Consider the following 21208-nt stretch of genomic DNA (forward strand, 5'->3'; position numbering starts at 1 on the left):
TCTTTTCATGGCTAGGTGCTGCCCCTTGCCTTGTGTAATGATCGCTGCCAGCCAGGCTACAGCAGGAAAAAGAAGGAGGGGCTGCCATTTTGTTGCTATGATTGTGCTTCGTGTCCACATGGGATGATATCAAATCAAACAGGTAGGAGTCATCATCTGCTATTTTGTATAATGCTTCCTAATATCTATTTCAACTCTTTCCCTCTATTAGCAGTTCAGTACTCCTAAACAGAAGAGCAGCTGAACTGATATCTGGAAGGAAAAAGAGACAGTTGGGGAAACTAAATCCAGAACTTTTACAAGTGAGATCTCTGGAAATAGGTGTGGAATATGTCTAGTGTTCTCTGCCTGCTTCCCACATGCTACATTGTTAGGGGAGGGTGAAGATGTTCCAAACCCTCCACCCCATAGTTTTAGGTGTGTGAGCCAGAAAAAAGCATAAAACTGTCTCCTTACGCAGAACAGTCCTCAGCCCAGCCTCTGAGCCCAAAGTGGCTGTTCTCAAGAATCCTCCATCACCATGAAGATCTCTCAGGCTGTGACCAACTTTAGCTAAGGGTGCAACCAAAAGGCCATATTTCTGATCACTAACTCCAGATGAAAGACAGAGTAGAACCTATTGCGGATTATGTATAATGACAGGATATTGTACAAACAATATTTACTTATCTCTGATACTTATTCCAACTAATTAATGTCTTATTTGTTGGAACTCATATATCACTCATTTCATTTTTATTTTCTTCAGATATGGATGATTGTTTCCAATGCCAAGATGACCAATTTCCAAACAAGGACAGAGATCAATGCATCCCCAAACGCCAACATTTTCTTTCCTACGCAGAACCTTTAGGGGTCGTTTTAGCTTCCTTAGCTCTGGTCTTTTCTCTGGTAACAGCTTGGATACTTGGCGTCTTCTCTAGGAATGGGGACACTCCCATTGTCAAAGCCAACAACCGGGACCTCACCTACACTCTGCTCCTTGCCCTCTTGCTCTGCTTCCTCTGCTCCTTGCTCTTCATTGGCCAGCCTCACCCAGTGAGCTGCTCTTTACGACAAGCTGCTTTTGGCATCATCTTCTCCATTGCTGTGTTTTGTGTCTTGGCCAAAACCATCACGGTGGTTCTGGCTTTCATGGCCACCAAACCAGGATCCAGGATGAGGAAATGGGTGGGGAAATCTCTCACAAACTCTGTTCTGCTTGGTTGCTGCTCCGTTCAAACCAGCATTTGTGCTGCTTGGCTCTGTACGGCTCCTCCATTCCCAGATGTGGACATGAACTCTCTGGTGGAGGAAATCATTGTGGAATGCAACGAAGGTTCTGTCGCGATGTTTTATTCTGTCCTGGGTTATCTGGGATTCCTGGCCATGGTCAGCTTCACTATGGCTTTCCTGGCCAAGAGGTTGCCGGACAGTTTCAACGAAGCCAAGTTCATCACCTTCAGCATGTTGGTGTTCTGCAGCGTTTGGCTGTCCTTTGTTCCCTCTTATCTGAGCACCAAAGGAAAGCAGATGGTGGCTGTGGAGGTCTTTTGCATCTTGGCCTCCAGCGCAGGTTTGCTGGGTTGTATCTTTGCCCCCAAATTGTACATCATTCTTCTGAGGCCCGACTTGAACAGCAAAGAGCACTTAATTCTGAGGAGCAAATAGGAATGAACTTGTGTTGATGGTTTTAATTAGTGCATTGTTTGCTGGTATTTATTGGAAGAAAACCAGACAAAGTAATTCCTTGTATTTCTCAACTATTATCCTTTTAACCTGTTTCATTCCGAGAAATAGCCTCCAACCTACATCTGTAATCAATAAAGCTGAGACCAATTTTTAATCCCATAACGTTGTTCTGTTAATTTGTTATACTGTCAATACACTGATCTTCCATTCGTAGGGTGCTAAAGATATATCCCTTCATGGGGAGAGATCATCAGTGTGAAACACGTAACTTCTGCCGAGACTATACTTTATATATTTAGGTAAAAGCTATATTGTATTTATTTATATGTAATCAGGAAAGGCTGCTGATCTCACAGTGTACTGTAGCTGCAAAAGCCTGTATAACGTGGCAGAACATCATGGACAATTAAGATGCTGAATGACATTTGTTACCCACTGGTCCCCCTCTGCCTAAAAAGATTCTCTGAGTTTATCTTCTCCATGTAGGGCAGATACAGTGTGTCTGGACTGAAGAGCATTTCAGCTGTCAGGAGAACCTACAAAACCCCCGTGCAAAGTGCTTTACAAGTGCTGATGATGTTCTGATAGTTCAGGCTTGCAAAGCTGTGTTCATGAAGCTATGGAAACCCCAACAACCAGCTCTTGGGGGGCCTTGCATAGCTCCATATGCAGCACTGTGAGGCCCCAAAGATCAGCTGATAGCAGGAGCTTGCAGAGCACCATGTTTGCTGAGTTTCAGCCCCCAGGACCATCTGATCATTCATGTGGGGAAAATGGGTTCTCTGGTGTCTCTGTGCTATCAGATGATGGAGAGGTAAGCTGCCCCATCCCCAGGTCACCTGTGGCCCACATATGTCACAACCTACAATTTATAGCACAAGAAAGTAGAATTAAGAATATTCATGATATGAAGAATACTATAGCACTCCCCTTTTGGACATACAGTGGCTCCTCTGGTAACGAACTTAATTCGTTCTGGAGGTCCGTTCTTGTCCTGAAACCATTCTTAAAATGAGGCACACTTTTGCTAATGGGGCCTCCCACTGCGCATGCACCGCCAGCACGCGACTTCATCTCACATCCTGGGGGAAATTCACTTCCAGGGGCACCTACTTCCGGGATAGCGGCGCTTGTAACCCGAAGTGTTCACAAGGAGGATGTTACGTAACCAGAGGTTCCACTGTAACTTGGTCAGAATTGATTGTTATAGGAGTGTTTTAAGCATTTTAAAGCTCATAGAGAAAGATTCTAAATCACTGAATTCACAGATTTCTAAATCTAAACTTGATTACTGTATATTTGTCTATTTATTACATTTATATACCATGGTTCTCCTCCTCCCATTTCATCCTCACAACGACGCTCTGAGGGAGGTTAGGCTAAGAGGCTGTGATCTTCCCAAGGTCACCCAGTGAGCTTCAGGGCTAAGTGGGGATTCGAACCCTGGTCTCCCATGTCCAACACTCCAACCATTACATCAAACTGGCTCTCTACTGAAAATTATGGTCTGTCCATACGGTGTTAGTTAATGTACTGGATTTTTGTTGTTGACAAAATGGATAACAGACTTGATTTAAAGGTTGTGCAAAGGTTCTTTTTACCTCTTTGAACATTCAGCTGCAAAACAGTTATTCTTTTATAGTATATTTTCTTCTTATGTAGTTTTCTGGGTAACTGTTTTTCTCTCTTTTTTCTGAGTCTCCTTAAACACTTATTGCTCTCCCTACTAAGGAAGACCAGCTGAGACTTTGGCTGTGATGTGATAAACATGCTTCCCACCAGTTATCACTGAGAAGCTGAGAAGTCTCCTGTAATTATCAAAGTAATCACAGTTATTCCATTGACTCTCTGGGGAGTTCCAGTAGCTGCATGAAAACTACGAATCAAGAGTTGCAGATACTATTAATATCTCCTGTGATGTTCAGACTTTGGCCTTACACCAAGGGCTCTGTCAGACTGATCGCTCATTCTTTCCCCTGCAAAAATCTGGCTTTCGTAACCATCCCAGTGAGACTTTGCTGCTCAGTATCACTCAGATGACAATGTGCAAAGAGATGAATTGTCGCCTAAAAAATTCCTCTTGCTCCTACCATGCTCTGTGCAGGATGGTACTTTCCATGATGTTGTCGTCAGTGCTGCTTCCTCCAGATGAGTGCAAGGCTGCTGTTGCTTCGTGTTCCATCCGTGACCCTTTTCCTATTCTTCACAAATATTTCCAGTCTGGAGATCTTGTTATTGGTGGCATTATGTCTCAAATCTATATAACTTCGAGCATAGCCTTCAATGAACCTCCTACACCTGAACTCTTCAATGATATTCTGTAAGGAAATGTGTGTGTGTGTGTGTGTGTGTGTGTGTGTATCCTTAAAAACCTTATCATATATCTGTAACAAATATATTTCTGCATTTCACATATAATGAAGGTTATGCTCATTACACAAGTGGTCCAAATTGTGGAAAACTTCAGGAAAAGCTGTATTTCTAAGGTGTGACGGCTCATAAGAACAGTATAACATAGAATGAACTTCTACAGTATATCATTAGAAAGATAATCTAATGCAGAATATAATGCCACAAACTGTGTTGAATAGCCCTGACCTGAATCCCTCAGAAAAGCTATGGAGCTGATTAATAAACTTTTTAGTCAGAAGCAGCCAAGGAATAAAGCACAATTTTTAGAAACATACAATCTTGGTTTCTCATTAAAACACCTGGTGAATTAAAATCTTTGGTTTACTCCAGGGATGCCATTGTAGGACTGTAATTGCAGCAAAAAGTTTCTACACTAACAGAAATGGTGAAAAGTTATGAAATACTCTTTATCATGGTTTTCTGTGCATAACTTTTTTATTTCGCTGTTTGCTTGCTTTGGCAACCACTTGTAACTGAGTAAGATTGTGAGTCCGCAAGTGACTGTGGGGGCCAATTCTGGATCCACATGTCCTTCCACAGTGGGGACATTGGTTTCTGGGTGGGAGTTTATCACGGTGTGGATTTGCCAAGCGTGCCTTCCTCTTAGCACATTTCTCCCTTGCGTCCTGAGTTTGAGTGTCTTCAAAGCCCATGACACCTTTGGTCAAGGCTGTTCTCTAACTGGAGCGCTCACAGGCCAGTGTTTCCCAATTGGTGTTTATACTACATTTTTTTAGATTTGCCTTGAGAGAGTCTTTAAACTTCTTTTGTTGACCACCAGCATGAGCTTTCCATTTTAAAGTTTGGAATAGAATAGTTGCTTTGGAAGATAATAATCAGGCAACATGACCTGGTCAACAAAACTGATGTTGAAGAACCAATGCTTTGACACCGGTGATCTTTGCTTCTTCCAGTACACTGGCATTAGTTCGTCTGTCTTCCCAAGTGATGTGTAATTTTTTTCAGAGACACCTTTGATGGAATATTTCAAGGAATTGGAGATGGCGTTTATAAGTGGTCCATGTTTCACAGGCATACAGTAAGGTTGGCAGTACGATAGGTTTGTTAACAAACATTTTTGTTCTCCCTATGAATGTCCCGGTTCTCAAACACCCTGTGGGAGAAGGCTGCACTTGCAGAGCTCAAGCAATGCTGGATTTTGGGATCAATGCCAGCCTTTGTGGAAAGATAACTGCCCAGGTAGGAGGAGCGATCAACACTTTCCAACGTTACAATGTTGTGTTGGATTTGTGGCACTGCCGACAGGTTGTTTTGTGCTCGTTGGCGCAGCACTTTGGTTTTGTGGATGTTGAGTGATAGGCCAAGCTTTTTGTAAGCTTCTGCGAAGATATTTAGCATGGTTTAGAGGTCATCCTCTGAGTGTGCACACACTATGTTGTCATCAGGATATTGAAGCTCTATGATGGAAGTTATGGTAGGCTTATTCTTTGCTTTCAGCCTACTCAGATTAAAGAGCTTTCCATCTTTTTTGATATATGATTTCTACTCTGTTGAGGTGTTTTCTTTTAACAAAGTGTAGGATCATGGCAATGAAAATAATTAATAGAGCTGCTGCAACACCTGATCCCACTGTGAATGGTTCACTTTGAGAGCCAGGTTATCTGCTATTGTTGCTGTCAAATTATCATGGAGGAGCCGAAGGGTGTACACAAATTCATTTGGGCAGCCAATTTTCAGAAGGACAGTCAGCAGAGTATTACGATTTACAGTGTTGAAAGCCTTAGTCAGGTCAATAAACATCATATACAGAGCTTGGTTTTGCTCTCTGTATTTTTCTTGAAGCTGTCAAGCAGTGAAAATCATGTCCACTGTCCCTTAGAAGGTCGAAAACCATTTTGGGAATCAGGAAGGGTCATCTTGGATATTGTTAGGAGACGGTCTGCTAAGATCCCTGCAAGAATTTTCCTGTCGGCAGCTAATAGAGAGATACATTGATAGCAATCCCGCTTAATAGGATCTTGAAGGGCTTGAGTGTTCATTATGTACCTTGGTTTCCTTGGATTATTCTTTGTCTAGTTCTTCTCCTTGGACCTTACCGCCTTGGGTGACCCTGCTGGGAGTACAAGACTCCCGATGGCTTTGCTCAAAAGGGTCACAGGAACATGCAAGCCCACTCACCATGACAAGGTGATGATCCAGCAAGTGAGTATTTGGCTATAACCTTTGAAAGAGTAAGGGTAATTCAACACTGTTGCATTATATTCTGCATTAGTTTACCATCTTAATGATACATATATTTGCGTGGCAAGTTGGGGTGACGCGGCCGGGGATTCCCCCGATCGCGCATGGGGAGACCATGACACCCTCAACCCCACCTCCCCCGCAGGGCGGAAGTGGCTTTATGGTATTAATATAAATAGTCCTGATGTTTTGAGCCAGAGATACAGAATACTTTCCAAAATGTTTCCACAATATTGGCCATGAGTGTATGATGATTGCTACCACCCTTTTCTTTCCACATAGTTCTGTGTTTATGAGATATGGGGGCAGATCTGATATCTCAAACCCACTTCTGCAGTGTATGATAACCTTCTTCTTATATGGTAAGCTTATACAGTGGTACCTCGGGTTAAGAACTTAATTCGTTCTGGAGGTCCGTTCTCAACCTGAAACTGTTCTTAACCTGAAGCACCACTTTAGCTAATGGGACCTCCAGCTGCCGCTGCGCCGCAGGAGCACGGTTTCTGTTCTCATTCTGAAGCAAAGTTCTTAACCCGAGGTACTATTTCTGGCATAGCGGACTCTGTAACCTGAAGTGTACTTAACCCGAGGTCCCACTGTATCAGTGTCCAGGTTTTTTTAAAAAAAGTTTGCAAGGCACCATAAAAAGTAACAACCCCATTCACTTTGTGTTTCAATATATCCATATATTTCTATGCTTGTGAATGTGAATTGATATATACATTGCTCTCCATGCAGGCCAGTGACACAACTCTACCAGCATATCCTTGCTTTGGCATTTGCTGTAAAAGAGATAAATGAAAATCCCCAAATCTTGCCCAATATCACTCTGGGTTTCCACATCTATAACAGCTATTTCAGTGCATGGTTCACCTACCAAGCCTCCATGGAACTTCTCTCTAGCCAAGAAAGACTCCTCCCCAACTACAAGTGTGATGTTCAGGAGACTCCAAAGGCGGTCATTGGGGGGCCAACCTCTGAATTATGTCTCCACATGTCAACCATCCTGTCCATGTACAAGATGCCAAGAGTAAGGGGTCTGCATGGAACATGGGTCATCATGAAAGCCATTTACAGTTGCCTTTGATTAAATCTCCTTGGGTTGCATGCTGGTAACTGAAGAACAAAATATCAAGGGAATGGCAGATAGTGGGTATAGGTTGGTATTTATCAATAAAAAATGTAGGTTGTGGAAAATATGTCTGCTTCAGTTCCACACCTCCTGAAAAACTCAAGTGGAAGAATTCCTTATTGGACACTTTACTCCTGTGCCAGGACTGTAACAAAACGTCTGCTGCCTGTGGTAGCACAACTGTGTGTTTGCTATGCCTGCTGAAAAATCACTTATATATTTCCCAAGATAACTTTAACATTCCAAATCAACAGAAATAAGTGATATTGGAATCCTTTTGAAGCAGACCCCCCTCTGTTAAACTCTATAACCACCATGGGTTATCTAGCGTGTGTGAGGTAAAGGTCAACTTCAGGCAGAAGTTGAACAAATAAGAAAGATTTATTTTGCAGAATAAAGTTGGTAAGACAAAAGATGTATCAGGAGATAAAGTTCTTTCAGGAAACAGTTAACGTATTAATATTCAATTTAGTGGATGTTGTTGTTGTTGTTGCTGTTGTTTAGTCATTTGGTCGTGTCCGCCTCTTCGTGAACCCCTGGACCAGAGCACGCCAGGCACTCCTGTCTTCCGCTGCCTCCCGCAGTTTGGTCAAACTCATGCTGGTAGCTTCCATGACACTGTCCCACCATCTCGTCCTCTGTCGTCCCCTTCTCCTTGTGCCCTCCATCTTTCCCAACAACAGGGTCTTTTCCAGGGAGTCTTCTCTTCTCATGAGGTGGCCAAAGTCTTGGAGCCTCAGCTTCAGGATGTGTCCTTCCAGTGAGCACTCAGGGCTGATTTCCTTCAGAATGGAGAGGTTGGATCTTTTTGCAGTCCATAGGACTCTCAAGAGTCTCCTCCAGCACCAGAATTCAAAACATCAATTCTTCGGCGATCAGCCTTCTTCTTCTTTTTTTTAAAATAATTTTTATTAAATTTCCATTTACCAAACCAACCATATCATATTAATTATTCCAAATTATACCAATGCATATCACAAAGTCCAAATATTTAACCAAATTTTAATTTTTTTGTGGGGGGTACCTATGTTTCGAGTTTGGTAGGGGTCCAATCATCTTATATTTCTGCTGCTTTGATGTTCACAGTCCCATCTTCTCATCTCGTCATTATCCTTTTTCTTCTTAATAACCTCTGAGTTGTATCCACAAGCGAGTTGAAAGAAACAGCTTTGTTTATATTTCTGTGTGAACTTTGTAATGCTCTCCCGTAATTCATCTCACATAGATCCAAAAGTCCAAAAGTCCTATTCAAGCGGCAGTCGCCATTTTAGTCAGTTCTGATGAAATACAGTCTAGACGTCCGCTCCTTGATTTTCCCAGACCAGTTGCACCATAAATCAGTCTTTCCGGAAGGGTTATTGACCTTTCAAATTTACGATCCAAACCTTTTATTAGTATTTTTTATTTCCACACAGTTTATTTTCCAGTCTCACTTGCTATCAGTCATTGTGACGGTTCTTCTAAGGTGTGTGTGTGTGTGGGGGGGTTGTTAGGTAAATCATATTGAAAAAGAAGAAAGTCCCCCTTCTTTCTGTTCCGTTCAACATACCGACATGGCTGTGATTCTTTGATGTAGTCCTCTGTTCATTCCGTCCCATCACTCTATCTTCTCAGTGGTAGATTTATTTAGCAGATAATACACTCCTGACCTCGCTTGAAACATGTGCATTTACTTTCTCCAATTTTTTTTATCTTAAGCAATGCAGCTAGTTTCGCTCTTGAAAGTGGTGTCCGGGAGCTCCAGAGCTCGCTCGAGGGCTTTCCGCCCAGTGCCCCCACCCCTCCTTCTTTTGAACTCGGGGGTGATTTATGGGCAACCGCGGGCGAGGCAGCATTTCCCACCCCCTAGGAAGAAGAAGGGAGGCTGATATACTCCCCATAATCAGCCTCTAATTACCTTGTGTGAGCTGGATAGATGGTATTGTCAGCCATCTTCCAAGGCGCCCCTAGCGGCCCCCCGGCGATCAGCATTCTTTATGGTCCAGTTCTCACTTCCATACATCACTACTGGGAAAACCATGGCTTTAACAATACAGACCTTTGTTGGCAAGGTGATGTCTATGTTACAGGATTCAAAACAAGGTAGTGAATGTACAGCTTATTTAAAATGGCAGTTCCTTATTTTCAGTTTGATGTTACAACTGGTAAACAATCAGCTCATTTCCAGTTTCATTACTTCAGTTTCTTAAACCTAATTGAAAATAGGTGTTACAGTTTCAGACTTTGGTTCTTATACGGGGTAGTATTTCTGTCCGTTTCCCCTCCTTCTATCCTTCCCACTCCTGAGCTTCTCCAAATAGCACAACAGCCCCAGGGGATCACCCACCCCTCTTAATGGGTTTGGGTGTCTTCTCTTTCTAGGAGATCTCTCCCCTCCTGATTGGAAGGAGACCCAAGCAGACGGGATCCTGCAGAGGATTGAGGGGGCCCATGTGCAATACAGCATGACATCATGCACATGATGCCACACAACACCCGTCATGCATGTGATGCCATGGGGAGCTGGATGCCTCTTGAATATTGAGGGACGAAACTGCCTCAGCCCCTAGGAATGGTGTGAATGTTGGTAATCACAACATTATGGTAATGAGAAGGATGCCCAATATTGCAGAAGCAGATGATGCACCAATACAACCCAAGGCAAATTCTTAACTAACAGAAATAAACAAAAAGCTGAATCCCCCTGGTTATTATATAGAAACTTGGTTTTGAGTCTAATTGGTGTTTTGCTATCATCATTTGTTAACATCTTTCCTCCCTTGATTTTAACAATGACCCTCTTCAGCTCATCTATGGCTCTTCTCCTCTGACGAATGATGACATTCAAGCCCTTTTCACCCACTGGATATTCCCAGATGGGACTCAGCAATATGAGGGGATCCTCCAGTTACTGCTGCATTTCCGTTGGATGTGGATCGGTGTGCTTTTTCATCTCCATGATGACATTGGAGAGAGATTTGTACAAAATGTCCTCCCCATCTTTGCCCAGAAGGGCATCTGCTTTGATTTTATAGAAAGTTTCCCTAAGGCTTCCTCTTCTGGTGAGTTTGATGAAATGGTGGAAGAAGGTTCAAAAACAATGAAAATTATTGTGCGAAGCACTGCCAATGTTGTAGTTGTGCATGGTGAAATTCATACAGTTATGTTATTGAGAATGATACCCAAACTTGCGGAAGCGAATGATGTGCCAATGCAAGGAAATACAAAAGTCTGGATTATGATAGCCCAGATGGATTTCACCTCATTTCCCTTTCAAAGAGGTTGGGACATCACATTCCTCCACGGGGCTCTATCCTTTGCACTTCACTCTAAGGATCTTCCAGGATTCCAGAAATTTATTCAGATGAGAAAGCCTATCTTGGAAAAAGAAGATGGCTTTCTCAGAGTTTTCTGGGAAGAGGCATTTAATTGTGGTTTCCCTGACCCTGCTTCAGAGAAGAAAGATGGCGAATTCTGCACTGGGGAGGAGAATATTGAGAGCCTTCCTGGGTCTGTTTTTGAAAAGAGCATGACAGCCCACAGCTACAGCATCTACAATGCAATCTATATTTTGGCACATGCTTTGCACACCATGCAGTCCACCAAATTAAATTGCAGAGCAATGGCAGGTGGAGCAAGGTGGAAACTTACAGATCAACAGCCGTGGCAGGTAATGTTGTCTTCCAGTTAATACAGATGTCTGTAATCAACTCTGGAGCTCAGCCAAAGGGCGTACTGTAGAGTGTGGTGGTTAAAGGGTTAATCTTCTTGTGTTTGAGGAAGGGACTCCTACGGGATCAGTCAGTCAGGATGTCATGTCACAGTTCTTTGTTCTGTGAAGTTGTTTTCGATTTCAGTCGGAGTTGTGCTTTGAGACGGAGAAGATGTCCGAATCCACCGGTGGAGTGATTTACTCCTTGTAAATAATAAAGCTTCTTAGATTAGAAGGCTCTTGTCTCTGGACTGTATTGCTCCCTATTCTACTTCACGAGAGCAACGCCGCTGCAGCTCTGCTGTTCCTGCCTTAGGTGAAGTCTTTCCAGAAGATTGCACTGAGAGCACAGCAGTATTTTGTGCACAGGGGAAGCGCACGGGACAGGCAGAAGTTCAAGAGGGGCTTTTCTTGAACACCTCTGTCAGTAGGGGAAATCCATTCCTCTTTTCTCTTGGGGAGGAACTGACTATCCACTTAATGGTTAGGATAACATAATGGATGAAATTCTGCCATCAGAACTGAACCCATCAGTGGGTTCAGTTGTCCTTGGAATAGCAAAATATGGCTATTGATGGCTAGGTACAGGACATCATGCTATCGCTATTTGTACAAAGGTTTTCCTGGAAACATTCCAGGAAAGTGATGAACAGCTTATCTACACAGCTTATCCACCTATCTCAGGGGTCAGCAAGGTTTATCGGCCATGGGTCGGATCACTCCCACGGAGATGGTCTGTGGGCCGTAGTGGCACAGCGCGATGCCGGAAATCTCGTCTGTGCATGTCCATGGCACCAGAAATCGCTTCTGCGCATGCCCAGGTGCCGAAATTCGTGCCTGCGCAGATGTGATTTCTGGCACTGCTTGGTGAGTCCCCACACCGCACTGTTCTTGTTTAGCGCAGCACACGGGGGACTCGCCGAGTGGGCAGCTTGGTTGGGGGGCAGCTCGTGGGCTGGTAAAACAGTCTTCATGGGCCGCCTCCAGCCCATGGGCTGCACATTGCCGACCCCTGACCTAACTGAAGGAACGTCCTGTCTAATATTTGTGGTCTAAGTTCTATGAAATTTAGGTCAAGACTTACTGTAATTCTCAAAAGAACCACATCTTACCACCCCAATAAACATCACTACAGGGCTTTTTTCAGCCAGAACTCGCTGGAACTCAGTTCTGTCCCCTCTCAGGGGGGCGCCATTGCCATTCCAAGGGAACGAGGGAGGTGTTTGTGGTGAGATCCAGCACCTCTTTTTCTAGAAAGCAGCACTGCTCCTTAATTCCTTTTTCCTTTTTAGCTCCATCCATTTTTGAAGAAGAGACTCATTAAAAACAGAGAAAGAAAGACACTAGCATGCATCTTTTAAAGAGACCATGACCTATACCTCTTAAATGCTAAAGATAAGCACTCTATTTATACCAATATTACTAATATTTAATTATATTTGGCATCTTCATTATTTGCTTTTTCCCTCTTCAATCTTAGGTCCACCACTTTCTAGGAAGTGTTTCATTTAATAATAGTGTTGGGGAAGAAGTTTCCTTTGACCAAAATGGGGAATTATTAGCTAGATTGGATGTAATAAATTGGGTCACATTCCCAAATCAGTCCTTTCTGAGAGTCAAAGTTGGAACAATGGACCCACAAGCTCCCCCAGAAAAGAGGTTAACCATTCAGGATGATGGGATCATGTGGCCCAACTGGTACAACCAGGTAAGAATTTATTTAAGGTTTTCATTAGTTTTTTGCTCAGTGTCCCAAAACTGCCTCATTGCAACACATTGAATCATCAGTTGTCAGAATCAGACTCGATCTGTGAAGGAACTATCAGGCTGTAGCACTGATAAAAGGAAAGCTAACTTATTTCTAGGCCTAGTTGCAATATGGTCAAAAGCAGAAAGATTTAATCGTTCTAGGAACCCACTGGTGAAGACAACCCCTGCAGCCAGTAGGATTGGACCCTCTACTCAGGAGGTGAATAGAGAGCTCAATCCTGCTCAATTTGACTGCACTCATTTGACTTCACTCAGAAACTGCAGCTCCAAACTATTATTTTTAGGATCTGGCTCCGCAAAAGTAAATTTTAAGACACATGCAGATGATGAAGAAGGTAACTCTGCAAGCAAACAGCACTGCAAGAATCCACCAAAAGCCAACAATTACAGCTGCAATCAAAGTTATTCAACCCCATTGCAAATCAGCTTTATTATCAAAATTTACAGAATTTCATCTGTTTGCAAAGGAATTGAAATTGCTCTACTAAATGGATGCTTCAAGTAGTTTCCTCAAATTCAACTGAAAATGCAACTTCTACTGGCTTCTCCAGTCTCACTGTTATCCACCCCCTGAATAGAATCCATCACAACAGAACAAATACAACAGGTATTGTCTCAAGCACACCTGATGCAACTAATCAAGGGCTTCAGGTGTGCTTGAGCTGGAACACATGAAATACTTGAACTTGCAAGGGGTTTCTTGAGTGTCAAATGTTGCTGTTTGTGAGCCATACAGCAAGTAGGTCCAAGAAGATAAGACAAGATATAATTGCCCTTCACAAAAAAGATACAAGTATACAAAAAGAAAGCAAAGGCCCTGAACGGTGCCAGAGAAACCATTGGAAGCATAGCTTGAAAGTTCCAAGTTAAAGAAACAGTGTTAGACTACCTGGGCGGGGCAGAATTTCAATAATTTCTATTGTAACTGTGAGTCAAAAACACTTGAGCAATTTCTATATTCATTAAGCTTTCACCTGAACATTTTCTAATTTGATAAGAAATTGCCATGCTAATCTCTGAAGAAGTTCAAATACTTATCAATATGGTTTTCATAAAGGCAAAGGTACTGGAGTAATTGTAGGTGCTCCAATGCTACCATTAGCGCTGAATTTAAGATCATCTTCAGATAAAACCAAAAACCTCTAGCAAGCTATTGCTTAACTGTAATTTTTACTATTTGAAGATAAGTCCCAAACTATTTCCTTCTTTCATTTATGAACAGGCACAACCCACTTCTCTGTGTAATGAGAATTGTCATGTAGGTTATAGAAAGAACAAGAAGGAAGGAAAGCCATTCTGCTGCTATGATTGCCTTCCGTGTCCAGAAGGGAAGATCTCAAACAAGGAGGGTAAGGAATCCATCACACACTTTAATTTTACCTGTGCACCAGAAGCTCCTTTCTCTAGGGGGAAAAGAGTATGGAAGTAGCAGATATATATTCTGGCATCTCTTAGAAATGCTTAGATGCATTTCGGGACAGAAGACCTTTTTGTTTCATTGAGATTTCTTTATTTCTTTTTCAGACATGGACAACTGTTTAGAATGCCCTGGAGATCAATATGCAAACAATGAACAGGATGGCTGCCTCCCCAAAGACAAAACATTCTTGTCTTATGGAGAACCGTTGGGGATCAGTTTGGCCACGTTGGCCCTCTTCTTTTCCTGCATCACAGCTTTGGTGCTTCAAATATTCACAAAGCACAGAGATACTCCCATAGTTAAAGCCAACAACCGCAACCTCACTTATATTCTTCTCCTTTTTCTCCTGCTCTCCTTCCTTTGTGCTCTGCTCTTCATTGGCCAGCCTCAGGAAGTCACCTGCCTCCTTCGACAAACTGCTTTTGGCATGATCTTCTCAGTGGCAGTTTCTTGCATATTGGCCAAAACTGCCATTGTGGTTCTGGCTTTCATGGCCACCAAGCCTGGCTCCAGCATGAGGAAGTGGGTAGGGAAGCCATTGGGCACCCCAATTGTTCTTTCCTGCTCCCTTATTCAAGCCACAATCTGTAGCATATGGCTGGCCACTGCTCCTCCTTTCCCAGACGTTGACATGCACTCAAGGACTGAAGAAATAATACTAGAATGTAATGAAGGCTCCACTGTCATGTTTTATTGTGTCCTGGGATTCATGGGTTGGCTGGCCATTGTGAGCTTCACGGTGGCTTTCCTAGCTAGAAAGTTGCCTGACAGTTTCAATGAAGCCAAATTCATCACCTTCAGCATGTTGGTCTTTTGCAGTGTGTGGCTCTCCTTTGTTCCAACCTACTTGAGCACCAAGGGCAAATACATGGTGGCTGTGGAGATCTTCTCCATCTTGGCCTCCAGTTGTGGGTTACTGGGCTGCATCTTTATCCCCAAATGCTATGTTATTTTACTGAGGCCTGAGCTGAACAGCAGGGAGCAGCTAATAAGGAGACAGTTTTAAATAATCCAGAAGTCTGAATCATGCTCGTAATTCTCGGTGTCTGTTCTTGCTATTTTATTTACATGTATGTAATTAGAAATTAGGCATACTCATGTCCCTAGAAATTAAAGAACCAACAAGTAAACAATAAAAAAGATCTGGAGCAACTCCAAGAACTCCTTTGGGAGAAACTGTGAGGACACAATTAGGGCAGTGGTGAATTGCTTACCGTAGATTCCGGCGTATTAGGCGACTGGGCGTATTAGACGACCCCCCAAATTTGCAGCTGCTATTTGGGGGTTCGTCTTTTAAGCCCAGTCGCCTAATACGCTGGGCAGTTCCGTGCCGCGAGAAAGCCACCCGGTGCAGAGCAGAGCCTGCCTCCCGCTGGTGCTGCTTACGAAGCAGCGAGGGGGGGGGGGCCCTCTGCGCCGGGCGGCTTTCACCAAGCACAGAGCCCGCACCACAGAGAAGATAAATTCGGAGATTCTGGGTCTGAGGTGGCATTTCTAGGCGAATGAGCACCAGTGGGAAATACACACCGAACAATTGTTTGGAAGTCCCACTTGGAAATGTGACAAAATCATTTTCTGAAGCAATCGGGATGTGGCTCTGTATCTTCATGTGAATGATGACTGAAAGGATTAAAAATGTTCATTCATACTGTTTTGTCATGTTATACAGGCTTTTTCAGCAACATTCTGTGATCAGCAGCTTTCTTTGATTACATATAAATAGATTTATGTATAATATAGTTTTCAAATAAATATATAAAGTATAGACTCGGCAGAAGTTACATGTTTCACACTGACAATCTCTCTCCATGAAGGGATACACCTTTAGCACCCTACTATATTAAACTGATTTCCCCACTAAAATTTCAACCATGTGCACCACAGTTATCTTCAGGACTGCTTCATAAAATAATGTTATCTTATGTTGCGTCTTGAGGCCCCAAGACCCACCCCCCAAATACACACAGACACTTATATTAGTTTAAGTTTTTGGGCAAATTTATTGAAATACGATCACGTGAGCGGTATTGGCTTAGGCATTGACTTCCCACTATAACTGGCTCCACCTCTCAGGGTGATCGTCCAATGGGGTAAACCAAATGAGGGAGCAAGGTCGATGAGGACCAACCTAAGCTCACCCCGTGGTTCCTGTGGTCCTGGCATGACCCTAGCCCCTCAAGGACCCCCAGATTCCTTTAACGGAATACCCAGTTCCTGGAAGGGCAGGAGATGGACACACCTCCCCCCCCCCCCACAATCGAGCTGAGCCACCTTACAAGTTGTGATGATTTGCTAAGGGGTAGGCGAAAACCAAATGCCTAAAAGCCAATCTGCAAAATGGAAAAAAATCCTACCCAGCCCCTGTTCCAAAACAGGAGACCCAAACCAAAGCAAGGCCAAGCGACTCTACCTAAACTAGGGAGGGTGGGCGGGTGTTCATCCGTGCAAATGCAAGTACCCCACTTGCATCACACTGCTGCTTTTAAAGCCCCTGGGATCACGCCACCTACTGGCTATTGGCTGGCATGACCCCAGGGGAATGGCCAGGACTTCCTGCTCCTTCCCCCCCGCCACCATTTTAACTCTGTCAGGTGAGCTCTTGGGTCCCGAGCACAACCAGGACCCTTTGTTATGAGGATCCCATTTATCTTACTGCTATTCATAAATATAGCGACTGACAGATCAGATGATTTCTGGATTATTCTACAACCATTCATTACACTGAACCATGGTGCTATAGATCCATGACAGCAGCCATTGCTTTCTCGATGCAATATAAGGCAGGTCATCCTCCTCAGACCATCACAGGATGTCTCTGGGCTAGTCACAGATCCAGTTTGCAAAGTGTGCACTTGTAGTCACAGGTACTAGGTGCAGTGGTGAGTAGTAGGGTAATTGGGGCACTACTCGGAAAATTCCCATATTTCCGCCCCCAATCTACCTGCAGGACCTCAGCAAATCATGTGGTGGTTCTGTCTATTTACTGACTCTGGCTCCACCTCCTGTTGGTCTCCTTGCCTTCTCCGTCCCTAATAGTCCCCATGAGCATCAGCTGCCACTAATTTGCTGTTTCAAGGGCTGCAAGACAAAAAGTTTCAAAACATGCCAAGAGAAAAGGAATTCAGACTCAACATATTCCTCCAAAATCCCTGCTTGAGAACCTTGCTCTATATTCAAAGCACAAATACACAAGATACTTGAACTGTGCATTGTTGATGATTACTGTTTAAATCATCTATCCATTTAATGTTTTAACCACTGTTACATTCCATTGGTTTCGTGTCTTATTTTGCATGGTTGCTGTATATACAGTGCATAGTTGAACTATGGAAGTCACTCCCACAGGGGGCAGGGATGGCCACCAGAATAGATGGCCATAAAAGAGCCCTAGACGAATTCACAGAGGAGAGGGCTATTGATGTCTCCTAGCCAGGATGGCTCAGCTCTGATGCCACAGTTGGAGGCAGCCATGTTCCTGAATATGAGTTGCTGGAAACCGAAGGAGGGGAAAGTGTTCTTGTGCTTGAATCCTGCTTGCAGCTTCCCCTTTGAGGCATCTGGTTGGCCCCTGTGAGAACAGGAGGCTGGACCAGAAGGGCTATGGGCCTGATCCACTAGGCTCTTCCTGTGTTCTTATGTATTACAGTGTTTAGATTTGGATTATTCTGCAGACCACTTTCAGCACAGATTCACTTGTGAAAAATGCTGTATAGAAATAGCCAATGATAAGTGAGGGATGAAAAAGATGAAAAGGATACGAATTGAGAAATAAAAGGAATTACTTTATCTGGTTTGCATCCAATAAATGCCAGCAAACAATAAGCATCAACACAAGTTTATTCCTATTTGCTCCTCAGAATTAAGTGGTCTCTGCTGTTCAAGTCAGGCCTCAGAACAATTATGTACAATTTGGGGGCAAAGATACAACCCAGCAAACCTGCGCTGGAGGCCAAGATGCAAAAGACCTCCACAGCCACCATCTGCTTTCCTTTGGTGCTCAGATAAGAGGGAACAAAGGACAGCCAAACGCTGCAGAACACCAACATGCTGAAGGTGATGAACTTGGCTTCGTTGAAACTGTCCGGCAACCTCTTGGCCAGGAAAGCCATAGTGAAGCTGACCATGGCCAGGAATCCCAGATAACCCAGGACAGAATAAAACATCGCGACAGAACCTTCGTTGCATTCCACAATGATTTCCTCCGCCAGAGAGTTCATGTCCACATCTGGGAATGGAGGAGCCATACAGAGCCAAGCAGCACAAATGCTGGTTTGAACGGAGCAGCAAGCAAGAAGAACCGAGTTTGTGAGAGATTTCCCCACCCATTTCCTCATCCTGGATCCTGGTTTGGTGGCCATGAAAGCCAGAACCACCGTGATGGTTTTGGCCAAGACACAAGACACAGCAATGGAGAAGATGATGCCAAAAGCAGCTTGTCGTAAAGAGCAGCTCACTGGGTGAGGCTGGCCAATGAAGAGCAAGGAGCAGAGGAAGCAGAGCAAGAGGGCAAGGAGCAGAGTGTAGGTGAGGTCCCGGTTGTTGGCTTTGACAATGGGAGTGTCCCCATTCCTAGAGAAGACGCCAAGTATCCAAGCTGTGACCAGAGAAAAGACCAGAGCTAAGGAAGCTAAAACGACCCCTAAAGGTTCTGCGTAGGAAAGAAAATGTTGGCGTTTGGGGATGCATTGATCTCTGTCCTTGTTTGGAAATTGGTCATCTTGGCATTGGAAACAATAATCCATATCTGAAAAAAATGAAAATGAAATGAGTGATATATGAGTTCCAACAAATAAGATCTTAATTAGTTGGGGAAAGTATCAGAGATAAGTGAATATTGTTTGTACAATCTCCTGTCATTATACATAATCCGCAATAGGTTCTACTCTGTCTTTCATCTGGAGTTAATGAACAGAAACATTGTTTTTGGTTGCACCCTTAGCTAAAGTTGGTCACACCCAGAGAGATCTTCATGGTGATGGAGAATTCTTGAGAAACAGCCACTTTGGGCTCAGAGGCTGGGCTGAGGACTGTTCTGCGTAAGGAGACAGTTTTATGCTTTTTTCTGGCTCACACAACTAAAAGTATCCACTCCTAACAATGTCGCATGTGGGAAGCAGGCAGAGAACACTAGACATATTCCACACTTATTTCCAGAGATCTCCTTTGTAAAACTTCTGGATTTAGTTTCCCCAACTGTCTCTTTTTCCTTCCAGATATCAGTGCAGCTGCTCTTCTGTTTAGGAGTACTGAACTGCTAATAGAGAGAAACAGTTGAAATAGATATTAGGAAGCATTATGCAAAATAGCAGATGATGTCTCCTACCCGTTTGATTTGAAATCATCCCATGTGGACACAAAGCACAATCATAGCAACAAAATGGCAGCCCCTCCTTCTTTTTCCTGCTGTAGCCTGGCTGGCAGCGATCATTACACAAGGCAAGGGGCAGCACCTAGCCATGAAAAGAGGAGAAAATGTAGCTCTTGTGCCTTGTGAACAACACAGTTTTAACCAAAGAGAAGAGATCAGCTGACTGATTAACATTATTCCAGAAAGGTGTGTTGTATAAATAAACAAACTGTAATGTAAATATTGGGAGTGAATGAGAAGGGATACTGAATTTTTAATCTGCATAAAGATGGAGGAGTGAGAGAGGACAGGGAAGACAACAGACTTTGAAATACAGGGAGTTGACACAGAAGGTAAAATAGGAAGCACCACAAGACCATCAATCTTCTTTCAAAACTAATGGGTAACTTAGCGTCCCCTTGTCTTCTGAGCTGTAAATCTCACTTGGTTCAGTTTGTTTACTTGTACATAAATGTGCAAAGCATTGAAATGTGTTGAAATACTATATATCAGGGATGTGGAACACTTGGTCTACCCAGTGGCGTAGCGTGGGTTGTCAGCACCTGGGGCAAGGCAAGTAATTTGCGCCCCCTAACCCATAAATTTTAGCACTCGAGTCTCTTCCGTGCCCCCCGATGTTGCGCCCGGTGTGGCCGGCCCCCCTGCACCCCCACGCTACGCCACTGGGTCTACCAGATGGTATTGGACTGCAACTCTCCTCAGTCTGAAAACCAGCCTGGCCATTGATCAGGGAGGATGGGAGTTGGAAGCCAACAATATTCCATATGCAATATAGTGGAATATATTACCATTATATACTTCTAAAGGAGGACCATAAAGAAGAAAATATTTACTTCTGACTTCATATTTGATGGTAAAATAACTTGCTGGAAATGGATTATACTTAAACAATTTGCTTATTAATGATAAACAATGTCTACATTAACCTTATAATTTGTATTCTTAATAACAATACCTCATTTTTAAAAAAGCAATAGTCCCACCTGATTAAAAGATCTGTGCCATGTGATGGCTTCCTCATCCATGCTGAAGTCTACGTTTTGTGATTCTTGTGGAACAATCTTTCCTACTTTCACTCGGGAGAAGGTTTGGTTTGGAAAAGTAACCCAGTTAATAATATCAAATCCACCTGCTAACTCCCCATTCTCATCAAAGGACACTAAGTCACCAGCACTGTTGTTGAAGGAGATACTCCTCAAGAACGAGTGCAGCTAGGCAAAAGAAAACAAAGGCAAAGTTTAAAAGGGAGAGCTTTTGTGGATTATAGAAAGGAGAAAGCATCAATCCATATATTTCACACAATGCAAAGTAGTCCAAAACTGTGCAGCCTACAACATTTGGAGCACCTAAGTATTTCTAGCAAGTACATCTGGCCTGCCACTTGCGTGAGGGTTCAGCTCTGGGGTCCGTGTGCAAAGGCAAAATGGTGCCATGTCAGGAAGCCCTGGAACTGCCCCTCCTGGAAGGTGGGTGTGCAGGAAGAAGGGGGTCAATAAATGGAGAGAAGCTCATGGTGGGTTTTCCCTGATCTCCTTTTTTTGT

The 21208-nt window shown here is 43.5% G+C and overlaps 2 protein-coding genes across 3 annotated transcripts in view; both read left to right on the forward strand.

The window, feature by feature from the left end:
* LOC310666072 (uncharacterized protein) overlaps positions 1-21208 on the forward strand; it is a 1539811-nt gene that overhangs the window by 597434 nt on the left and 921169 nt on the right. The window lies entirely within an intron of this gene.
* LOC310667115 (vomeronasal type-2 receptor 26-like) lies at positions 1276-15304 on the forward strand (the record flags this gene model as incomplete). Its single annotated transcript, XM_083418846.1, has 7 exons — positions 1276-1430; positions 3776-3991; positions 7024-7315; positions 10203-11066; positions 12712-12816; positions 14101-14227; positions 14403-15304. The coding sequence occupies 7 exons, from the start codon at positions 1276-1278 to the stop codon at positions 15302-15304; spliced, it is 2661 nt and encodes an 886-aa protein (XP_083274972.1).

Source organism: Podarcis tiliguerta (genome assembly GCF_965153285.1).
Source record: "Podarcis tiliguerta genome assembly, chromosome: 16".
Lineage (NCBI taxonomy): Eukaryota > Metazoa > Chordata > Lepidosauria > Squamata > Lacertidae > Podarcis > Podarcis tiliguerta.